The 17,222-nt window shown below is 39.7% G+C and overlaps 1 protein-coding gene across 1 annotated transcript in view; it reads left to right on the forward strand.

Annotated features, from left to right (window-relative positions):
* Positions 1-17,222, forward strand: part of Ugt50B3 (UDP-glycosyltransferase family 50 member B3) — a 198,186-nt gene that overhangs the window by 131,113 nt on the left and 49,851 nt on the right. The window contains exon 4 of the mRNA XM_065232571.1: positions 13,311-13,481. Coding sequence (XP_065088643.1) covers positions 13,345-13,481 — 137 coding nt within the window. The 5' untranslated portion in view covers positions 13,311-13,344. The remainder of the gene's footprint in view (positions 1-13,310; positions 13,482-17,222) is intronic.

Consider the following 17,222-nt stretch of genomic DNA (forward strand, 5'->3'; position numbering starts at 1 on the left):
TCTAAAGACGTTTAAGAAGCAGAAGAAGACAAAGCGAAGTGAAAAACAAGCCGCATCCGTCAAACCGAGGGCTCGGAAGTTATAGAGAGTTTTGACGTTTAATCGGCGCACACTACTGCATCATTTAAATCGAACGAGTACGAGCAAGATGGAAACATATTAGTGGGAAAACAAACCGTTCATTCATCCATGTATGCAAGATAAAGAAAGACTATTAAACGTCAAAAAGGTTTATACGACCAGTTGCTGTGCGTAAAATCGGTGTTCGAGATTATGGACGTTGAATCATACGTTAAATTTGATTACAAAACTCTTCCTAGTAATCAGTACTACACCGTTCGTGATGAATGAAGTGTTGACGACGCGAATAAGGCGGTTTTTTTCCGAAAAAATCGGTAAGAATGCTATGGGCAAGCCATTTGTGAGTGTGGTATGCTTTCCAAACCGTTTGTGATAACGGAAACAATGACAACCGATGTTTACGCGCGTGAGTGTTTAAACAAGCGTCTGTTACCCATGATCCGCAAACACGACGCCTCAGTACTGTTTTGGCTGGATTTGGCGTCGGCTCATCACTCCAAGGACACGATAGCCTAGTATAAAGACAACAAGGTCCAATTCGTACCCAAGGAGATGAATCCGTCAAACTGTCCCCAGGCCAGGCCAATCGAAACTTTTTGGGCCCTGACCAAAGCTTATTTGCGGACACATGTAAAGGCAGCGGATTCCATTACAAAGTTTGTGAAAGACTGAGAAAAAGTATCCAAAATTGTTGGACTGAAGCTAATGAGTAGCGCGAGATAAAAAAAAAAACCGCTCCTTGGCTTACGACTCGGATTTTCTACGTTTAACTGTAAGAGAATAATATAGAGAACATGACAACGAAATAAAAATCGAATCTGCTGTAAGCAAAGTAACGTTATCGTTTTTTTTCAAATCGTGCTCAGACATTCTTCAACACCCTATATTATTAACAACACGTTGATATTTGAACTTTTTTTTTTTAATCTCTTACAGGTCCAAGTTGTGCTTCAAATTCATAAACCAAAAGTTGTATGACTACAATGCGTGTACATTCAAATATGCATCAGAGTAGTACAAGCATATCATTTATCGCTATCAACATATTAATAACGTGTAATGCTCAAGAAATGAAAGAATTCCTAGGGCCCATTAAAGTGTTACGTTATGCAATAGATTGCTTTTAAATACTATCCACCCCTACATAACATACTTTTCTTATACTTAATAGAAGGGTTGTAACACTTTTGCAATACGACTTCACCAACAAGCACTTGACATACTTTACTAAACAAGTTCCACATGTACGGCCAATGATAACGACTCAAAATTGAGTAAGAGTTACTCATATTTGAGTTCAGTTATTTATTTATTTTTTTGTTGGGGAGTGAAGTAAAACCACTCCATACATTATTTGATCTTTTGTGGTACCCCTATTTGCTGTTTGTATCATGCAAACCGACCACTATTTAACGAGTAGGCAGCTAATTGCCTGGACACATCTTTTCCCAGTCCGGTATAATATGGTTTATAAAACCAACTACCTTTCCAGGATTTGCAGACTAAATATCACTAGGGTGTAAGCTAATACTTCCAAGAAATTTGGGTCTACGCTTGTGTAATGCACCACAACTGCAGAACAGATGTTCTGAGGTTTCAAGTTCCAAATTACAGAAACGACAGATATTACTCTGAACCCGACCAATGTTCTTCATGTGATATGTACTAGGACAGTGCCCAATTACTAGGCCAGTGTATATACTAAGAGCTCTTTTATTGAGCTCTAAGAGCTTTTTGGTGTATGTTATATTAGGAGTTATAAATGAGTGCGCAGTAGGCTCTGCCCGCAAACGGTCGGTTTTAATTTCGCTGTCACAAATTCCGTGTTTTCCGCGTGCTGTTTGGCTTGTACAAAAAAAAAAGTAATTCGTTATCATTATTATCATGTGAATATAGATTCATCATGATTAATTTATCGGTGTTTTAATATTGTAAATTATTGTGAAAATTCCCGGGTTAGAATTTTTTTTGAATAGTTGTGTTGCTGTAGCGTCGTGCTAGTGTGTTTCGGTGCTACGCCTCCACTCCCGGAAGCAACGTTTGCCGTGTCTTTTTACGTATTTGGTATTGGCGTTCTGCCCCCTGGACAATAACCGGGAAAGATGATTTTGCAGATTAGACTACGATCCTTCCACGTCGAGGACACAATACATAAGCGGTGAGATCTAACTGATTACAACTAGATATAAAAATATGAAATGCATCCTACTAAATACGTGCCATCTACACAGCAGGAATTGCTTTGATGATGGAAGTGTACACGCAGTACCAATATACATTTTATATCGGTACTACGTGTATGCGGGGCTTGTTGTAAGTGAAAGTAACCTCGGAATGGACGTGAGTGACCAGGCATTCTGAAATGGGTTACTGAATCTCAACAGAGCTATCGCCTTTCAACTTCCGGGCTAAAATTGTTTGCAATGAGGTCAGTATAATAATAATAGATTATATTGCAAACATTTTTCTTCCATAAAAACACTGCCGGACAGTGGAAGTTGGATTGTATATACATACATACATACATACATGTTATATTAGGAGTTATAAATCTTTTCGAATGGTTGCAGTTAGTGACAGTCATCCAATTGGCTATCATTCTTTGCTCTTCCCAGCATTTGAGTTCCATTTTTAACCGTACAGTATGATATTCCATAGTATATTTCGCTTGAAACACTTTTGGGAAATGTCCCATCGCAACTGAAATATTTGTCCCGGGGCCAAAAATTCCTGCATCTGTACCTATTCCAATTTTTGAGCCATCTGTGAAAAATATTATTGAGCCTTGACGAACGTTACGACCACCAGTTTCCCAATCCGAACGTGCCGTTGAAGGGAATTTCATAGTTGTGCTCTGGTTTCATCCAGTATCCATTCATATTCATCACTGGTCATCTTTGGAAGTATCGTAAGATGCTTAGATGACCAACAAGATCACCTGGCATTAATTTTTTACATATTTTGAGCCATAGAGCCCTTCTTTCCGCTTCTAGTTGCACATGTTCATGCAAGGGCAGCAGATTGAGGATTGCTCCTAATGCTTTTGATGGGGTGCTACGCACCGCACCCGTTATTGCAATACACGTTGACGTTGAAGTTTTGCTAGTTTGCCTCTTTTGATTTTGGCCACCACATTAACGAAGCATGAGAGTTCAGATTACTCAAATTCGCGAAATCGTAGGTCACTCATAGACTGAGAAAATTTTCCGACGCTTTTCCGAGGAAAACTTCTCGAATATGAGAAAAACTGATTGTGGTTTTAATCTGTCTTCTAAGTACACTTCTAATCTGTGTACAATTTTCTTAATTTTTCCCATATTCGAGAAGTTTTCCCCGGGAAAGTGTGGGAAAATTTACTCAAACTATGAGTGACCTACGTTATTAGCGATTTTCAGTAATCTGAAATCAAATATGGGTAGCATTTTTTGTCAATGTGCGATTGGCTTGGAAAGTTTTTTTTTTCTAAATCAGTTGTAATAAACTCACGCCGACCCACGCCGCCGCCGAGAATATTTTGATCGGCGCACAGGTCTGTCCTCACGCTTTTCTCGTGAAGCGCTCGTGTTTATTTATATGGCTCGATTGGAACCGCGTTTGACGGTTCGATTGGAACTTTTGGTTTCAGTCTTCGCTCTTATCAAACATCGTCTCTGGTTTACTTGAGTTAGTTTCCATTCTCAAGAAATTTGACACTAGTTCAATCATCCCCGTAAGCGAATTCAGTTCGTTTTTCAGCTATTTCAATAATCTTTTGGTTATGCTTAACCTTTTTGGGGGATGATGCAATTTTAAAATGTGTGTTGCAATACTTTTCCAAGCGATTCCATACCTATGACGGGTGGTGTAAGTGGGAATTAAAATGCCCCTACGAACTTCAAACCATTTGCATTTTCATCAATTTCCATCCATCAGTCCAGTTTTTGCACAGATTCATCTTTTGGGGTTATGAATTAAAGGTGGCCTATAAGATTGCTTATACATTCTTTCAAAATGGTTCACCCTACATTGTACATTCTACATCCTGTAAAATCAAATTATTACTTCCCTGAATTTGTAACTCCCTAAAGTCTAAATCAAAATCGTCAAAATGTTAGCACTATTTAGAAATAAGGTCTTCCACCCACTACTATGTATCAAATCACCTAATTCGTAAACTATAACAAGGTCCCTGCCCAGCCTTGACAGAAAAAAATGTCAGTCAAAGTCCATTTTCAATTCTTCATCCCACGCTGCCAGCGCTGAATTAAAAAAAAATAATGTGATGCAACCTTCACGATGCTCTCACCACCATCCTCCGATGAGCAACAAATACCGACCTTGCCTGATGGTGTTGGCAAATAATCCATTTGTTCACCGCACGAACGGATGGACTGGATAGGAAGGAAGAAGCTGCTAAAACAGGATTTGTATGTTTTGGGTACACCATTGAACTTGACACTTTTTTTTTTGTCTCCTTCTGATCAAACATCAGTAGGCTTTGGCTGTCAAGCCCGGCTGTGGTGTGACATAATGAAATGCTGTTTTGGCCGACCTACCTGCCGTCCGTCCCTCTATAGCAAGCCATGACGTGATGGAAAAAAAAAAATCGGAATCGCAGCAGGCGAGCTGTGGAGCTTTGTTTTGATTTTCATTTGTATGATTAGATGAGCGCAGAAACCTGAATCATCCGTCGTCGATTGGGCGATAGAAATTGCTTTCGACTCGGTCCAGTTTTGCGACGTCTTTTAGTTTGCGATTCTCGATTAATTTTTCAATAGGTACTATCGCCGTTTTTCGATTCAAAAAATCGATTAACTTTCAACTTTTGAATGTAAGCATTAATAGTGCAAATCCACCGCTCAGGTCGCGGTAGGAAGCGAATCGAGTTAATCGATTTTTTGCTATCGACAAATGGAGATAGGACCTTTTCAAAAACGTTCTGAGAATTATTCATTTACAAGCGAAATTGAGGTTTGAATTTCATAAAATCGATTTGAGACCGAAATCACCAGGCAAATCAGAAACGATGAATACTTTTAATCGCTTCGAATAATCGTAAAATTCGAGACCACAACAGTTGCTCCAATCAACACTCTCTAATGGTTCACATCTTCAGTTTCATCCGGTCAGGCGGTGAAAATCGGGATCGAAAATTTACACCCACCGCATCACACCTTCATTAGGGCTGCAGCCAAGAACGATCGACCGAACGAAATCAATTAGCAGAAATAAAAGTATCGCATTTCCAATTTGCCGAAAGGTGCCGACGGTGCAATCACTGAGCAATGTTATGCTCATCCCGGAACCGACTCCGAATCTGCTGGGTTACTATTGAACAACATACACTGTGCCACTGTGTGCCAGTCATGAGGATTTCATGATTGTGTTCCGGTTTGCATCGAGCATTACATTTGATTGAATCCGGATCTTGATAGGGTACATTTCCCTTTAATGGACCACTTACTAGTTTTATAGAAAAAAAATTCAAGCTAAACATTGCATTAGGTCTTAAGTAATATTGACAGATTTTCTTCGTCGACTTTCTCTTTGTATCTGTAAATTCTCAAAATCAATTGAACATTTTTGTTGAAAATGAGAAAAGCAGCTATCCGCTATCAAAGAGGACCTCCTTCGAATGGGTGACATCAGTAGCTTAGTCATTTGACGAAGGCATGGATCATTCTCATTTGAGAAACGCTTGATATCATTCAATTGAGTGTAACCTACACAGAAACGGAGCTCTGGTCGACATTCCGGCGAAAAAGCTAAGCCAACATGACAACAACTTGACTTCTACCAAACCCCAAACCGATGTTGACCCGACATTGACCTGACATAAACCCAAAACAGACCCGAAAACAACACGACATTGGGTCGACATCGACCTTAAATTTGCCTTACATGATCCGACATCGGGTCGACTTGTCTGTTCGGGAACATTTTGCTGGGTTTCTTCCATACTCCACTGTCGTATATCAAATGATAGTGAGTGACTCAATTGACAGAGACGATGAGGTTCGAATGAGAAAGGGGCTCTTCAAATTATGGTCATGTAAGAATTCGTTTTCACAGAATTAATTGAATGGTTGTATTGGTTCACCTTCAATCGAATGATATGAAAATTAACGGCACTGGCGCCATTACTCGCTTTCTGAAAAGGAAAGGAATAGGAGAAGGACAAAGTGAAAAGGATTTTATATACTATATGAACATAAACAATATTTTTGATTAAAATATACACTCTGAAAATTCATAACGGGAGTGGTCACTACCCCCGAGTGTTGTCATAATTAACAAGGCATAGCAAGTAAAGGGTGTCCCACATCAAATTGCATCACGGAAAAAACGCTGTCGAAAATTACACATTGGGTATTTTATCGGCAGATGCTGATGAAACCTCATTGTCTCATCATGGATAATGAGACTTACGTGAAGGCGGACTTTCGGCAGCTTCCGGGGCTGCTGTTCTACACCGCCCATTACTAATTTGATGTTCCAGAGGACGTAAGGAAGCAGAAACTTTCAAAATTTGCCAAGAAATACATGATTTGGCAAGCGGTCTGCTCATGTGGCAAATGGACTGGTCAGGACTAGGGGAGGGTACTCCCACTGACAGATCGTTTCGCGGAACTGTCCCTCCGGTTTCTTATCTGTTGTGAAGTATTCAACTAATTGGTAATAGAAAACTTTGAGAAGCTGCTGGACAGAAATCCTCAAACAAGATTCTCTATTACGAGTACATGACGCTGGAGATTGGCCCTACTTCTTTGGCCCATTCTGAAATACGTTCTAAACTGAGTGCTTTATCTAACTGCTCCCATACAATCACCTTAGTTTGGGTCCCATCTCATTGCTCAATTCCAGGTAATGAGAAAGTGGACTCACTAGCTAAGGTGGGCGCTATGGAAGGCGGTGTTTTGACGTCGAACTACGGCTGTGATTTCTATATGGGGATACACTTTGTGAAAACCAAAAATGGAACATGTAACAAAATTATGAAAGATTTTGAACGTTAATAACTCAGCTGCCCCTGGACCAATTTCAACAATTTTATCACTGATCGATCATAAATATTTCTACGCATCTGTTAAATTTAAGACTTTATCGTTTTGTCACTATTGAAAATAGCACGAATGTGCAACTGTTGCTATGATAATTTAAATTATCCTCGATTGCCTGCGAAAAACGATCTCCCTAACACAGATTTCAAAGTCGAATTCCATGCGGTCTCAACAAACGGTGTTTATTCAATCACCGCGTGGTAAGTGGTGGTGTTCTCCAGTACACAACGAAAGGCTGTCTGCAAGCAGCGAGCTGCAGTCCACATGAGCGTCCATAAAGGGAGAAAGAAGCCGCATCGCTATTGATCGGAATCGGTAGCTCTTCGTGAGTCGCTGTGGGCCATCTATGTCAAGCGCGTCATACTAAAGATTATAAACAGAGAGATCCCCGCTCAAATTCCTATTCCTACACAAAACACAAGCTCAAACAAGCACCATTGCGTACAACCCCATAGGGCTGTCATAGTTTTTTGATCGACAAATCGCCTTTGCGGAATTTTTCTCAGTTACCCGTCAGCAAGTCCTCAACTGGCAACAAAAATGGAATGAGAGTGATCTGGGAAGATGGTTACATTCTATTCTCCCACAGGTATCGAACAAGCCTTGGTTCAAACGATTGGACATGCGCCGTGACTTTATACGTGTCATGTTAAGACTCAAGTCCAATCACTACTCGTTAGACTCGCATTTCTTCCGAATCGGGCTTGCAGGCAGCAATTTGTGCGCTTGTGGTAGTGGCTATCACGATATCGACCACGTGCTTTGGTCGTGCACCCTCCATTGTGTTGCTAGATCTGAGTGATCCGCATCCCTCAGGGCCCGAGGAAAACAACGGGTTAGAGACATCTTGGCGAGCCGAGATCACGGCTAATTAAATTTAATTTATGTGTTTTTAAAACGGATCGATCAGAGATTCATTTTAAGAAGATCGAAGTAGGTTCTGCTCGCGAATGGTTGAGTTTCTTGCGCTACTGTCACGATTTTTACTAGCTTGCCTGTGTGTTTTCTGTCTAAAAACTCTTTTTCGGTTGTATAATACTTGAACAATGAAGATTTTTAGCGGTGGTCTCATTAAATTGATAAAGTTTGCGAATAGTTCTGGTGTCGTGTTTTCCCTCCGGTGTTTTAGACAACATCGATCACTGGTAGAAGTTCGAGAGAATCTAGCAGACCAGAAATGTGGAGGATCTGAATCTGATTATCGTCGTTTTAACAGCGTGAAAACGAGCAAAAAGTGCTATAATCAGGACAAACTAAAGAAAAGTTCAAAACCGACCAAGGACGATCTACGGAAGGAAAATGCCGCGTGAAGCACGGAATCACAGAACAGAAGGGAAAGTGCAAACAAATCGGTGAATCAAAAAGTATCCTTCCACCAATCATCTTTGCGACAAATACAACGCAGTAGGCCTGCCCGTATTGATGTTTATATCATATCTCAGATATGCTGTAAACATCAATTCGACAAGAAAAATGATTAGACCTCATCTAATCTAATCATTTTCCAAGATGCTTTCTCGTACTGGCTTCGTTTGTATTAGATTAGATTAGATTAGATTTTAAAACGGATCGATCTGAGGATTTAGTAGTTAGTGTCATCTTGTGTTCTCCCAAGTTGTTAGCTCCCCATCGGTGTACCCCCATGTTTGTCTTTTTCATCAGTTGGTCGCTTAGTTCGAGATAAAAAGCACATTGCTCTCCAAACCCTGTGTTCTCAATCCCTTCCCTGACATACAATTGTTACAATTTGTTACCCCTAACCTCGAGATAGCCGCGAGTAATCGGCCCCCGCTTTACTAACGTTAGTTTCGAGTAAGTTTGTAATCCAAACACTGAATATCGGCTCCGCAAAGCTACAGCAAATGAGCCTGGAAAAATAAATGCATTATAAAAAATAGGACTAGGGTTCGGTGGTAGATGTTACACCAGTAATGCATTACGGTTCGTGAGTTCTGATCTATCAACGCAAAAAAATCGTCCTCAAAAATTTTAAAAGTTGTCTCCAGACAGATTTGTTGAGAAATTTGAGATAAAATAAATAGAGCAAAACAACTGTTTTTTTTTAGATAACCGTAAGATAATTGAGAAAAATTGCTCTAAATCGGTTTATTCAAGAGATACAACAAAGTTTTATTAATTAAAGTTGCTTGAAATTATACACTTTTATTTCTGAAAATATTTTTTTTTTCAATCTTAGTAAGAATCACCCTAGTATTAATTGACACCAAAATTAAGGGCTTAAGGTGAATTTGACCCAGTGAATAAATAAAAATGTCCAACAAGGTTTGCTATGAGACATAACATCACATTGGAGAAAGCTATCGTCGTTTGGTGCGAAATAGTAAAAGGAGAACAGCGACGAGGACTTTTTTTAAATCTGAAACGATGTCTCAGAGAAAACCATTATTGAAATTTTCATTCACTCACTAGGTCACTTCACCTTAACTGTTGGGAACAATTTTGTACAAGACACTTTTGACGTAGGACTACGTCTGTGATTGGGTACACTTTGTGAAAACCGAAAATGGAACATGTAACAAAATTATGAAAGATTTTGAACTTTAATAACTCAGCAGCCCCTGAACCAATTTCAATAATTTCATCACCAATCAATCAGAAATATTTTTACGCATCAATAACAATGCTTTTAATTTATGATTTTTAACAATAAACTATTGAAAAAGTGGTAATGTCAAGCATTGTCCAATGTACAAATAAAAAGCGATAATTTATCACTGTTTTCATGAAATAAACATTCTTCCCAAACCCAGTCGTCATAATCTAGTACCACTTGGGTGCACATCACTCTGCTTTAACCTGAAAAGATATAAAAGAGCGCTGCTGTCTAGCCTCAACTCATTTTCGCTGCAAACGGCAGGCATCAATAGCAGCAGTAGGAAGATGGTGGCAGGTTAGGTAGTCCACTCTTCTACTCAACAAGCAACAATGACTGGTAGTGGCAAAGGAGGAAAAGGTCTTGGTTCTTCGTGATACCCACCATCCGTTGTCTGGCTCGCCGTGGCGGTGTCAAACGTATCTGCGGTCTGATCTACGAGAAAACACGAGGTGTGCTGAAGGTGTTCCTGGAAAATGTGATCCGTGATGCTGTCACCTACTCTGAACACACCAAGCGTAAGCGGCCTTGGATGTCGTCTACACTTTGAAGCAACAGGCGTACGGTTTCGGAGGTTAAATCATCACCAACTTTGGCAACAAAACGGCTCTTTTCAGAGCCAACAAGCTTACCGAGTTGGAATAGCATTTATCTGTGCCTGTTTGTCCATATTCAGAACCACACGCCCCCTAACAATCACACCAAATTATCTCCAGAGTTGTAATCTTGTAACCAAACTTGGAAGCAGGGGTGCAAGTGATTTTGATCGATTCTCGTTAATTGTGCTTTGGCAAACTACGCAAAATAACAGTGTCACTACTTGATAGTAAACGACTCCTGATGGGAGGAGTCTGTGTAGCTTACCGGCGTGTGCAAAAAAAAAGTCAATCAATATTTCATTTTGTGATAGTTTCCCACACACAGACATCACATTGAAACACCATCGTAACTATGCATTGTAGAATTCTCTGTATATTCCAATCAGTGCAGTAAGTGCTTCAGTGTTTACACTCCGCGTTGGATAAAGTCAATATTCGAAGTGAAACAAGTGTTTATATAGAAATTCTGTAAAAAAATTAAAAAATTCTCAACATGGCGGCTAAATATCTTCAATATTATCGGAAGCGCGTGAGAGACCAGGAGGCAGGGAAACATGCGAAACAGACGCGGACCGTTGCCGAATTCGTTCGATTGTGTCGAGTCAAAAAGAAAGCGGCCAAAGGTAATCCTTATTTTGGGGTTTATTCAATAACCACCCAATTTCAAAAATTTGAATAATGAATTGTTCATTTTGGAATTATGTTTCTAAACCATTTATTTTGTTATTAATATATTAGTGAATGAAGCATCAAAAACAAACTCGTAGTTCTACGTCAACAATGCGACGTAACCCTTAACTTTTTTTCTAATGTTTCAATAGACTCTAAATGCTTCTTTTCTCCTAAATTCCCATTCTGAACCACTGTGCTCTGCAGCAGGGACCGTCTATTACCGTGCCCCAAAACCGAACCAGTGCAGTTACAATTTAGAAAACCTATCTCAACATTCGAGAATGATTCACCAAAGAGGAAAGAATAATGTATCAGTCAACATAGCATTCCCGTCAAAACTGCATTCTCATGCATGCCGCCATACAAGCGTGCATCTCTCAAACCAGTTTCCCAATATCGATGAATGTAAACATCTTCTGTGTGCCGGTCTTGCTTCGAATCTGTTAATGCGGAACTAAAGAAATCGAACGTGGAGAATCTGCTTTCGTCGACAAAAGATGATGCGAGGATAGTAGGTGACCGATTTAGACCATTATGAAACTGAACGCTAGCAATGTTTGAGAATGGTTCCAACCGGTTCCTGCGGGAACTAGAACTAGACCAAGGTGCGTTTGGAATCGAACCGGTATGCAGAGATCAGTCAGTGGCTCGATTCATCCATAGTCAGAGTGAATCATAAATTGGTTGGAGCTAATTTTTTGAACTTCAACTTCAAGATATTAGAAAACAATTACAGGTACAGCTCGATTTTAATCACACGACACTTGGCTTCTACGTCGCCGATATCCCGCAAATGACAAATCAATCGCGTACGATGGAAGTGCAAAGTTTCGTGTGCTTACAATCGAGATATACCCGTATCAGTTCAAGGTCATTAGGAACAGTTCTCCTAAAAATAAAACAAAGTTTGCATTACGTTCGAACATCACGTGGCTCCATTCTCTTCCAGAGCAAACGTGACCAGAAGGATCAGTGTGCCTATTGAAAGCGAAAAGGAATATAAAGGAACAATTCTGTGCAGTGCCAGGGGTTGATGAATGACCGAAACGGGTCACGGCGACGACGATGGCGGATTAATTAGAAGTTGACAGTCAGTCGGTCAGTTAGGCTTCGCTGTGCTCCCGGTAGCGAAGGCGTTCATTAGGATCGTGGTCGGAATCCGAGTGGGTATTTTCTTTGTCAAGTGGAAAAGGATGAAAGGGCAGCGCTTGATGAGCTAAAACGAAGAGCAATTAAAACGGAAAATAGCTGGAAACGGCGGTGATCAAATCGAGGTACGGATAATGATGAATTGCGGGCGTTTTAAAATGAATATTCATAAATTCACAATGGATTCGGCTAATAGGTTGTGAAAATGAAGTCGTAAGTGATGGCAATTAGTGCAAGCTCCTTTATCTTTCGTGCTTTATAATATTTGCCAAAAAAGACATAGCTATGTTGATGTCATGTCAAATGAATGTCCTAAAATGATGCAACATTCTTTTCTGTTCTAGAGGAATGTATACAAATAAACATACTCCTATTAGGACCAAGCGAACGAAAGAAAGAAAAGAATCTTTCGAAACGTGACCATTCCGTAACCAACCATCTTGTACCAAGAATCACTTTGCACTTTTCCTCCTTCCAAACCACTCAAACTGCTGCTTGCTACCATTTTCACCCAAAGGATTATTTTCATTGCAGAAATCTGAAACATTGTATCACACATCTGTTCCCTCAGTATAAATGTATAGAATGTTTAAAAAAAAAATTTTAGGTGCATTCACAACCAGAGTATGCTTCAGCATCGTAAACGACCACTTTGTAGCAAACTTTGGTAAGCGAGGGCCAGAAGTTGGACTGATTCCTTCTTGCCTCAAACAACTTTGACGAACCCAGTATTTACGAATCTACATTCACATCCCAGTTAGTTTTCAAAACCACTTGACCTGTTCGTACTAACACAATCAGAAGTCAGAATTCACTGTTCGAAAGCACGCACGTTGCAATTTCCCATTGCCATTGCCATCGTTTGTGGTGGCGACATATGGCAGGGGACAAACCGACCATCCTCTCTGGTTATAATTCTACTGAAAGTCAAGTCCAACTCAAACTTGTCAACTGGAATGTCCCTTCACGTGTTGCAGCAGCATTACCCAACAACGTCCTTGAAACGAGATTTTTCACATACAAACAAACGACACCGGTGACAGGGAAAAAACACACACTCCCTAAGATTATCCTTCCATAATCACCTATGCCGCAAAACCACACTGTGAGACTGATGAGTTTATTTTTTGCTACCTTTCTCCGTTTTACCAACAGATAATCCCACATCAGATAAACCACCGGAAGGACCATGCGGATAGTCTCGTTATGGACTCTGGTGACGCTGTCATCGCTCTGTTCGGCTGCCGACATCCTAATGGTCACGATGGGCGGCACCAAGTCACACAAGATCCCGTTCTGGGAGCTGGCCAAAGGCCTAATTCCAAGGTGAGTAGGATTATCCCGGTGTCAAACTTGACCGTTCAGTATGTGGTCGCTTTAGACGAAGGGCTGATGGAATTATTATAACTGTAATCCCCCGAGAAGCAGTTCCCCGGTAACAAGTTCTACCCTCCAGGGTCAGCACTAATCACGTACAAAAAATCAGCTTGATTGGTTAGAAAATAGACGAATGAAGGCGGTGGGTAGTTGTTTCCAACCACACCCTCTGGGGGGGATTATAATCGTTTTAACAAATTCGCCTAAAATGAACTGCACTCGTTGGATATTATAAATTAACAATATGGTCCACTTCCCGAACTCCCATATGCTTCTGAAAAGACGCAACAGTAATACCAACCGATGGAAACTAACGATTTTAAATTGGCTCACTACTTGACTAGCCTATTGGTTCCAAGCAAACGATTAACGTACCCCATGCCAGTTGAAATTCTAGTACTACACTATGTGTGGTTTTGATTTGCTATGAAAGTTTGACAGATAAAATGAGGGGTTAGTGGATTTTCCTATGTTTCAAGGTGTGAATCCATTAGCTTGGGACCGAAACGAGTGCCAGAGCTGAGCCAAAAAGTTGAGCACGTTTCTTCGGGACCTTCTAGTCTTAGAGTTACCTCTATGGTATGACTATGATTGCCCTAAAAAGAACCTTTTGATATGATTTTTAGTTGGGACCTGTTCAGAAATGTAACTATTTTGGAAAATCTTGGTGGCCCTGAAAAGGGCCAATGGTAGTATAGGCTTAAAGCCTTTGGAAGATTATGATGACGTATAGGCAGCTGGATCAGAAAATCGGACCGGACAATTCCATATTCTTCGGTTCAATGATTGGGCAGGGGTTGAACTGGTGGCTGCGACAGGTTGGAAGGCCAAAGAATATCAGTGTCCACCCAGCTAAAGCTCCTCCCCTTTTTAGTTTTTCTCGTTAAACTCCTTCTCTCAACAAGTTGGTAAATCTTAGAAAGACACTTAACACTTTGTTTGGCTAATTTGGCTGTTTCACGTCATTGTTCTTCGCTATGCTTGTTCAGATAAATTAGTACTTTTATTCACGGATCACATTTTCTCGGCACACCTTCAGCACACTGAACGACAAAGTCCATAAACGATTTTTTTAGGTTGTCGTCAACTTGTTTTGGAAAGCTATGTGAAATTGACATGGATTTCATGCATTACATATGTGATATATTTTTTGAGTGTAGCCCCTGTTTCCATGTTTGGTTACAAGATTACAAGAGTTATCTCGAAGAATTTGCGTGTGGTTCTGAATATGGCTATGAGTGTGCAAAATATTACGCGATTCCATCCTCCCTATTCGCACGCGCCGAGGATCGGAGGCGAATGCCACTTCGATATGTTTCGTCTACTTACTACTCTCTGACGACTGTGCTGGGGAAGCAGCATATGCATGTAGGTAATTGGTGGATTTGTTAGCTTTTGGATAATGCTGGACATTTACCAGTTTTTTTTCTCTGTTCGGGACTTAACACTACTGCGACCAGTAAATTGATCTATTGTAGTATATCCCGTGTCCTTAGTTTAGTGCATGTCGTATTACTCCATCACTATTGAGAAATGATGAAGTATTCGATTTTTTTACAGTTGCCACTCTTGCATTTATCGCAAGGATCCGACTCTAATTAGAAAATCGTAAGACTCGTCCAGTCATTGTGATTAAACCGAAAGAGTCCAAACAACCTTGCGAAGATACTCGTAAGTTTTTAAAAACTCAGTTGGATCCAAAAACACACAAAATCAGTAATTTTAGGAATGGTAAAGATGGCTCCATTATTGTTGAGTGTGCAACAGGAGCAAACGTAAGTGATGTGAAAAATGGTATTGAAAGCAATCTGGGTGAAAAATATAGTGCTGTTGTTCCCACTTCGGTGCCAAGATTGAAAATAGTGGGCATGAGCGATCAGTTTTCCTCCGATGTCTTTATTGACTACTTAAAAAGTCAAAATGAAGACATCGCTATTAATGATGTAAAAGTAGTGAACATGTTTGAAAATCCACGCTTCACTTATAACAAGTTTAGTGTTGTAATTGAAGTCGATGTCGATACTTATAAATGTTTGTTATGTGCGAAAAAAGGTAAATGTAGGGTTTGATCGGTGCTCGATAGTTCCCGAGATTAATGTGTTGAGATGCTTCAAATGTGGAGAATTTGGGCACAAGAGCATGGATTGCAAAAATTGTGATAGATGCTCTAGGTGCAGCCAACAACACAAAACGTCGGAGTGTACGTCAACTGTATTGAAATGTATTAATTGTTTGAAAATGAATAAAGAACGAAAAATGAACTTGGACGTCAACCATGCCGCATTTAGCTCGGAATGTTTGCTCTATAAAAGACTTTTTGATCAGAAGAAAAGCAGCTTGCGTTTCAATAAATAGCAGCCAAGTTCCAGGAATGTGAATCAATTCGATTTTTTATACTTGAATATTGCGGGGTTGTCAACAAACTACGTAGCATTACGTCAGATTGTTGAGGAAAAACGTCCTCTTTTAGTTTTATTATCTGAAACTCATATTGTAGAAACTGAAGCTTTTGATCAGTATAGTATTCCGGGATATATTGTTGCTGCTTGTTTATCACATTCTAGACACACTGGCGGTGTTGCTATTTATGTCAAAGAATCAGTTCAATTCAACCTTCGTACCAACGAAGTTATTGATGGCAACTGGTTCTTGGGCATTACAGTTGTACGTGGCTAGAAGATGTGTAATTATGGTGTTTTGTATCATTCTCCCAGTTCTAGTGACCAGCGTTTTGTTGAAGTTTTAGAGAACTGGCTCGAGACATTCCTTGATTCTAGTAAATTAAATATATTGGCTGGTGATTTTAATATTAATTGGCGTGATAACCATAATTCGAATCATTTGAAGCGTGTAGCTGAGTTTTTTAATTTAAAGCAAACGGTAAATGAATATACGCGTATTTACAGGCACAGTAGAACTTTAATTGACCACGTTTATTCCAATTTTGATTCCATTTGTTCAGTTACGGATACTGATTTGAAAATAACCGATCATGAGACTTTAGTGATTAATGTCTTAGACCATGTTAACGATAACGATAATTTTGTAAAATTGAAGTGCTGGAGGAAATATTCGAAGCAAGCTGTTTCAAATCTTGTTGAGAGAAGCCTGGATTTTCCATTCGCGGCCGGTAACTTAGATGAATCTACAGCTGTTCTTAATAACGCTTTGAAAACGTGTACCAATCAACTAGTTGAGCAAAAGTTTGTTTCTTTGAAAAACTCGAACAGCTGGTACAATTTGGATCTTTTGCGTCTTAAACGGAAAAGGGACAAATGGTACAAAAAGTTTTGTAGATCTAATAATGACAATCATTGGACTAGGTACACAATCGCGCGTAATAAGTATTCACAATCGATAAAGAAAACTCGTTGTGAATATGTTCAAAGGAAGATTGATCAGCATCAAAACAACAGCAAAGAGTTATGGAAAATTTTGAAATCTTTATTAAAACCTAGTAATTGCAAACCGCGGTCCATAACTTTTAATGGCACATTAGAACAGTCAGAACAAGTAATTGCATCTAAGTTTAATGATTATTTCGTAGACAGTGTTTCATTGATTAATCAATCTATTGAATTGGTCGATGAACCTGACGAAATAAAACAGCCAGTTAATAGTAGTTGCAGATTTGAAGTTTTTCACCCAATTACATTAGATGAACTTAGAGTTATTTGTTTTTCATTAGGA

This window comes from Ochlerotatus camptorhynchus, unplaced genomic scaffold, assembly GCF_037179485.1.
Source record: "Ochlerotatus camptorhynchus isolate MF236.1 unplaced genomic scaffold, CSIRO-AGI_Acam_v1.1 ptg000370l, whole genome shotgun sequence".
NCBI classification, from domain to species: domain Eukaryota; kingdom Metazoa; phylum Arthropoda; class Insecta; order Diptera; family Culicidae; genus Ochlerotatus; species Ochlerotatus camptorhynchus.